Source organism: Aplysia californica, unplaced genomic scaffold, assembly GCF_000002075.1.
Source record: "Aplysia californica isolate F4 #8 unplaced genomic scaffold, AplCal3.0 scaffold00638, whole genome shotgun sequence".
In the NCBI taxonomy this organism is placed as follows: domain Eukaryota; kingdom Metazoa; phylum Mollusca; class Gastropoda; order Aplysiida; family Aplysiidae; genus Aplysia; species Aplysia californica.
Window position 1 is genome coordinate 385,550 of NW_004797908.1, and position 7,806 is coordinate 393,355.

At 43.7% G+C, this 7,806-nt stretch overlaps 1 protein-coding gene across 1 annotated transcript in view; it reads right to left on the bottom strand.

Annotated features, from left to right (window-relative positions):
* Positions 1 to 7,806, bottom strand: part of LOC101863131 (ATP-binding cassette sub-family A member 3) — a gene marked incomplete in the record, with an annotated part of 33,739 nt that overhangs the window by 4,529 nt on the left and 21,404 nt on the right. The window contains 7 exon segments of the mRNA XM_013087787.1: positions 163 to 350; positions 685 to 899; positions 2,069 to 2,199; positions 2,632 to 2,803; positions 4,031 to 4,255; positions 4,961 to 5,249; positions 6,237 to 6,452. Of these exon segments, the coding sequence (XP_012943241.1) occupies positions 163 to 350; positions 685 to 899; positions 2,069 to 2,199; positions 2,632 to 2,803; positions 4,031 to 4,255; positions 4,961 to 5,249; positions 6,237 to 6,452 (1,436 nt within the window).

The following is a 7,806-nucleotide window of genomic DNA, read 5'->3' on the forward strand; positions in this document are numbered from 1 at the left end:
ACAAAAAAAAAAACAAAATAAAAATAAATAAATAAATTAAAATAAAATAAAACTAACAAAATCCAAAACACGATACGGAAGGAAGGAAACAGAATTTTCGAAATTTTAAAAAATATTTTAAAACCGTCATTTTCTCAGAGCAAAACGAGTCCTAAAACCGACCTGTAGGTCCCACAGACTCTGTTGGCGTGCGGTCCCAGCAGCACCCTCTCTATCAGGTTGTCCACCAGGGACGGAATGCTCCCCGCGTGGATGCCCCGGAGACGGGCGTACATGGTCAGTGTTTCCTGACCCGTCATCTCACAGATGTGGGCGTCGAACTGCGGGCAGTAGCCGATGTGGCTCTGGGCCTGAATAAAAAAAAAGATTAAAAGAATAAAAAAGAAAAAAAGAAAAAACAACCCAATCCAGGTGATGACCATTTCTCTCCATACAAACTCCAACACGCAACTGGAAGTTTTGAATAACTCAGTAGCATGTTTCTAGGTCGAGTCTTTATACCTCATGTATAACATTTACTTTCGTTTAGTTTTGCGTTTTCCCAATTTTGGCTGATTTTTAAAACTTGATATTTTTTTAACACGCCGTTTGATTTTATTCATATATTAAAAACTTGAAATCGCAATGACTGAATTTCATTTTCACGAAGTTTTGTTGAAATGAGTGCAAAGAGACTGACATTACCATCTTGAGATTGGTGCGAACGCTGTAGCCTTTCAAATACGCATTCCCAGATGTGACGTTTGTTTCCCCTGTCAACATCCGGAACACAGTTGTCTTCCCCGCCCCGCTCTGACCCAGCAGGCCGAAACATTCGCCATAGGGGACTCCGGCACAAATGTGGTCAACTGCCTCAGTGTTCCCGTACTTCTTGTGTAAGTTCACCATCAGGAGAGGCACTGGGGAAAGAAGAAGGTTTACGTTTCGCGTAAGAGGTACTGGGGACAGAAGAATACCTGGAAATCTGGATACCTGGATACCTAGAAGTGTCATCTCTGACTAAGATGTTGACGTGTAAATAAATACCCTCCATCCTTTACGGTCGCTAGCTGCCGTTGCACATTCTGCCATATCCAGGCCAGTCTATGCTTTTATGGAAAGAAGAATAATGTGAAGGTGGAAAAGCGTACTCTTATGTTTACCTTTCACGTATGAAACATTAGACCCTGGTTTTAAAAAAACAAACAAACTGAGTAGACAGTAGAACCATTTACGCGTTATCGGCAGAGCCTTTAGGGTACGTATGGTTAGTTCAGTTGTAGTCATACTGAGACTGCGCTGCTGGCATCCGAGGCTCGAATCCTCGAAGGTGCGTTTTCAGTCTCACATTTTTTTTCAGGAGCTGTCATAGGCTTCCAGCTCCCTCGCCCTGTCTTTTAGGTGATCTTTCTTTCTTTTATCCTCGAAAGAAAGAAGATCGCCTGAAAGACAGGCACACGGAGCTTTCAGGTGATGGACGCTGAAATCAGATACCCCATTTCATATATCCGTTTTCTATTTGATCCATTGGAAATCAGCTAGTGAAAGGTAACCATATTCAAATGGTTGTCAAACACATACCATACACCAGAGTATGTGCTATAGCACCTAGGTTCTTTGCTGTTGCACACACTAAGTATGAGTTCGATTCCCGCCTGGGGAGAATGTTTACCGAATATCTCTTGCTTTCTGCTGCGACGTTGTATCCCTTTCAGCCTGGGCAAGTCTTGACAGGCAGGGTCGAAGCAACCCGTCTCAAGGAAGATCGAAGTTTGTTAATTTTTTAAAATCAAAATTTCTGTGTGTATGTGTGTGTCTTTTCTTTGGGAGGGGGAGGCGGGTAAAACCAAGAGTTAAATGTTTTTCAATACCGTACCGTTGTGGGTAGTGTGAGTGTGATCTGATACGGTTTGCTTCTTTATTCCTGGCAAACATATATTATTGCCCTTATCTCTCCTCTCTTTTTGTATTAAGTGTGCTCTCCTGTAACACCTCTAATCTTCGGTAATTTTGTGACCTACCCGTGTTACAAGTGCCGTACAACTGTCACAAAAACTAAACTAATCTCTACCCCCTGCTGAATACGTACTGGTCTCGGAGAGCGCTGCAGAGTCAGAGTTCAGGATCTGGGTCCTCTCTCTCAGCACGTCCTCCTCGTCCACGCTCTGCCTGGGTTTCCCGCCCTGCAGGGACAAAGGCCGGCACTTCACGCAGCACTGGCTGGACGGCAAACACCCACACAGGAGCATTCGTTTTAGTAACAGTTTTAGGGCATTTGCAACATAAATAGATCACACTATATTATGTGCTGAAGACTAGAGGTGTTGCTAGAGAGCAACGGGCAAAGAAAAGACAAAAGGGGGAAAATAAGGACGTAATTCAAAATTACAAAGTTTGAGAGATTTGACGTCGAAGTTGTTTAGTTTCACAATAATTATATCCAGATTTTTCGAATGCAGTTCTTTAAACAACTTGATAACGACTCAGAATATTCTTACGATTTTGATAGAGCAGATAAAACAATTATTGCTTTCTGACTTCATGGTCTTAGTAACTTAAAACGGCCAAAAATATATCAGACAGAACGTAGTAGGTCTGAGGTAGCGATAAAGCGAAGAACAACGAACGACCACGGACAAAGGACGGCCGTACCCAATCTTCCGGAAAGTCCCGAACTCCACCACGAAGATGATGAGGAAGCCGAGCAGCCCCTGGACGATCATGAACAGGAGGTAGGTGCCGATACCTTTGTCCTTGTCCCACTCGGTGTACGTCGTGGACCACTCGAAACACTGGGAGTCGGGCACTGGCGACTTGCAGATCTCTGAGCGACCGGGTCGGAGGATAGGCAAAACATGAGAAATATCATTATTGCTGGATGGATTTAATGTTGTCTTATTCCATTTGAAAACATTTAAAATGCTTACATGCCGCCGACTTACAGATCTCTGGACAGATAGGTCGGGGAAAATACACAATTCACAAACATGGAGAATCTCCGTTTTACTGGAGGATTCATTATAATTTTGTCTTATTCTATTCAAAAACTTTTTTAATGCTTACATACCGGCGACTTATAGATTTCTGGATTGCCAGGTTAGGGAAAATACAAAACGCAAACATGAGAAATCGCACTTTTACTGGGGGGGGGGGGGGGGATCTAATACTTTTAACGCTTACATACCGTCGACTTGCAAATCTCTGGTCGGCTAGATCAAGAAAAATACACAGTTTACAAACGTGGGGAATCTCCCTTTTTACTGGAGGGTTCTTTATAATGTTGTCTAATTCTATAGGAAAACATTTTAAATGCTTACATACCGGCGACTTACAAATCTCTGGATTGCCAGATCGGGGTAAATGCAATACACAAACATGTGGAAACTCACTGCTATTGGAGGGATCTAATAATATTGTCTTATTCTGTTTGAAAACATTTTAAATGCTTACATACCGGCGATTTACAGATATCCCGACAGCCAATTCCGGGAAAATGCAATACACAAACACAGGGAAACTCACTATTTTTGGACCTAATAAAATTGTCTCATTCTACTATAAAATATTTTTAAGTGCTTATATACCGGCGACCTGCAAATCTCTGGACAGTCAGGTCGGGGGAAATACACAAGCAAAGGTCATCTCACTATTATTGGATGGTTCTAATATTGTCTTATTCTATTTGAAAACATTTTAAATGCTTCATCGTGGACACTACTAGACGCAAACCTACAGTAATATTCACGAAACAAGTTAAAGTACGAAAATTATGAGACGACATTGACATACTCGCAGGGGCTAACCAGACAGCGTCAATTTATAAGGTGGACAAGGATACAAAAAAAAGAAACAATTATCAGTTATTTGATCAGATTTTCAATATTCATGAAAACGAGATCTTTCTCTCCTTGCGAACTATGACATAGTATTAATTTAAAAAGTTGTACAATAAATTAAACTTAGATGGTATGAAGCTGCAGTTTTCTTTGCACATTATCCACAAGATAGACAGACAGACTCAGTACAATATCCACAAGCCAGACAAACTCACCCGGATGGTCCACACAACACAGTGACTCGATGCCCCGCTCACAGTCCGGCTGTAACGGCTGACACAGCTTGTGCGTGTTGTGGTTACGCAGGATGAAGCCGAAGCACTGGGACAGGTTGAAGGACGGGATGAAGGCCGAGAAGACCCAGTCGAAGATCTTGCCGAAACTTTTGTTGGTGGACTGTGGCTTCTGGAACTCGAAGACCAGGATGTCGCTGAGTAGAACTGGGGGAAGAGCCAAGAGTGTCCTGAGAGGGGTGTTAGTTATGTGCTACGGGGGTGGGGTGGGGTGGGGGGGGCTGTTAGATATACTACTACTGCTGCTGGTGCTGCTGTTGCTATTGTTGCTGCTACTGCTACTGTTAATGCTACTTTTTACTGCTGTTATTACTGCTGATGCTATTGCAACTTCTACTACCACTACTTCTACTACTACGACTACTACTACTACTACTACTACTACTACTACTACTACTACTACTACTACTACTACTACTACTACTACTACTACTACTACTGCTACTACTACTACTACTACTACTAATACTACTATTACTACTACTACTACTACTACTACTACTACTACTACTACTACTACTACTACTACTACAACTACTACTACTACTACTACTACTACTACTAGTGCTGCAGTCTATTCCTCCGCCCGCCCCCCCCCCTTAGTTTTAACAAATTGTTGTCTTTGTTGTGGGGTTTGGAAATTTCTGGAAGATCTGGTACGCCGTCCTTTGCCCGTGAGCGTTTGTTCCTTCTTGCTTTGTGTGCATGTGTGCTGATGAAAAATATCTTTGTCTGAATCGTCCTATGTTAACGTTTTGTTATAACGGACCAACACACCATTAACGGTGTACATCTGGTGTTATCAAACATACACACAAACAATCAAATTATTAAAAACAAACCCAGACTCACGTGCAAACAAGTTCATGATGACCACGCCCACCAAGCCGCTAGAGGGCGTGTCAAAGAGGAAGTGCACGGCGTAGGTGGCGGGCAGCATGGACCACACGTAGCAGGAGATGACCAGGAGGATGAGCAGCCAGTTCTTGTCGTCCAAGAACTCGCGCTTGTCGAAGAAGGAGAATACGAGGAAGAGCAGGATGGTGGGCACCACGAAGCTCAGCGCATCCCACAGGAAGGTGGGCAGCCAGTACATGAGCATGCTCACGCCGAACAGCGCGTGCATGTGTTTCACGCCAGTCTGGTTGGTGGGAAGTGGGGGTGGGGGCGGTGGTTGGGGGGAGGAGTTGGGGGGGTAGGATGTGGAAAGGGGGGGGGGTGGTGGTGTGGAGAGGGGGAGTGAGGATGGAAAGTGTGGGTCAGGAATAGAGATGGAGAGTGAGGGTAGGAAGTCGGGTGGGGCGTGGGGAATGGAAGGTGAGGATGGGGTTGGGTGAGGAGAGGCGATGGAGTAGCGAGTTGGAAGTGGGGGAATAAAGGCGGGGAGTGGAGGTGGGGAATGGGATGGGTTAAGCGTCGGTGGAGGAGGGAGGTGGGATGTGCCGGGGCAGGTAGTGGAGATGGGTAATTGAAGGAAGTAGGAAAAGGTAATCACTTGCACCACTGAATATTTCCCTCACTCCCCCTTGCTTTTTCTGAATTACAATGACTCCCGCCCCTTCTCAGCTCAGTTCATAAATGTTGGACAACTCAATTCATTTTAGGACCTTTGCTACCATTTTCCAGTTCTAAAAAGTGGCTAGAAGACAAAATTCAAGCGAATAAAAAAATGCTGATATTATTTATTTATGTTTCTCTAGATGTGTCGTCGTTCGTGGCTGTTTGTTTTTAGCCCAGCTTTTCAAGGCCACCGTAGACGCATATTCAGTTGTATTAAAAATTCTGATGGTATCTGTTAGGAAGGTGCGAATATTGGCTGTTTGAAAAAAGCGAAACCAAACACGCACACATGCACGCATAAAACAAAACACACACACTCACACACACACACATACTCACGCACACGCACACACACACACACACACACACACACACACATACACACACACTTACACACACTATTACCTATGTAACGTTTTCATGTATTCCTATCTTTTCTCAGCAAATCCGAAAATATATTTTCCATTAATATTCTAATCTTTGTTTATTGTAATGCGCACTCCAGGGAACGCTGGTCAGAGGAAGACCACCCACGCACGCCGCCACGACACCCCATCTCCTGACCCACCTCCCTCTCTCTGAGCAGGTAATGCACGACGAGCGAGGCGTAGAGCGCCATCCCGATCCCGATGAAGAGTCCCACGAAGAAGCTGGACCGGAGACTCTCAAACACCAGGATGGCCAGCTCCGAGTCGCCCTTTTTGGGCAGCGGGTGGTTGCCCGTGGTGATGTGGTAGGAGGGGCCCAGGTGGACGCGGACGAACGTGTTCAGGACCAGGTCTGTCTGAGATACGGAGAAAGCCGAGATCTGGTCAAGAGCTAGAGAAACAAAATAGTTAAAACCTGCCACCCACCCTCCCCCCTCAAAAAAGCAACAAAAATATTTTTTTTAAAATAAAAAAATAACAGGCCCCTCCCCCCTCGATTCGGAACGAAGTTCATAATAATTGCTTTTTTTGTAGCGCATAATCATGCTCTACAGCATGCTCTATGCGCTTTTCAACTATTACTACCCCCATCAAACCCTCTGAGAACTTTGAGAAACATTCTTGGCTTCCGATGAAGCATACTATTACAGTGCAAGCTGCGGATTTCACGCGCTCAAACACTATCAAACTGACAAAAATCGTTCACTGTCTATAGCCAGGTACCCATTTCCACCTGGGTGAAGTGAGGAAAATTTGTAAAAAGTACCTTTCCCAAGGACACAAGATCGTGCCCCTGACGTGATTCGAACCTTACGGTTGCGGGTCTGAGAGCCTAACCATTGGGCCAACTGACTCAGTACGCTGATCCGGGATCATCATTGAAGGGTCGTATTGAGATTGTTGCTGACTGTGATAGTTGATGAGCGTACAGACATGCTTGGGGGTTTTACTTTAGTTTCAAGACATGGGGGTGCACTGTTTTCGTGGAGAGAAGCATTTCCACGCCACAAAGGCCATATAGAACAGATACAAATAAGATAGAAGGAAGACACTTCAGTATGATAAAAGAATAAGAGCTTCCGCTTGCGCGATCCAGCCTCACGAAGAAAAACATGTTGTAGAGAGCTTAGAGGTTAAGGTCTTCGTGTGCATATGACTTTATGCAGTTGCGAGCACCGTAATACACTTACAAAAAAAAAAGAGTTAGATTAAGGAGTAGAGGAGTGAACAAGCAAGACCAATGATTTATTTTTTAATACAATCATCGTTGTGGAATTTGATATAAGGGAAACAACTAGAAATACTTTATCATTCTAAAGAAGGTTTTCCGTTTTATCTCCCCTTGCACACATCGTCTGTGCCGCCTCAAATACACAGCACCGCTTAATTAAGACAGCTTTATGAACGGTGGTCCAGAAAATTCATAGGCTTGCAGATATTAGGAAAATTCTTGTCCACATAATCTGTCTCGATTTGCACAATTTTTGTTTTGTTTTTCTTTGTTTGGCTTCTTAAATGCCATTGCGTTTACAAGGAGTTAAAATAATATTCTGCTTCTTCTGTGGCAGTGTGAGAAAAAAAAAATCAGAGCCCGTCATACTAATAATTAGTTTGAAACCGTTATAGGATTAACAATTTGACACCAAAGCACCCCCGCCCTACAAAAACCTAAAAATAAACGAATAAAACAAATAGACAAACCCCAAATAC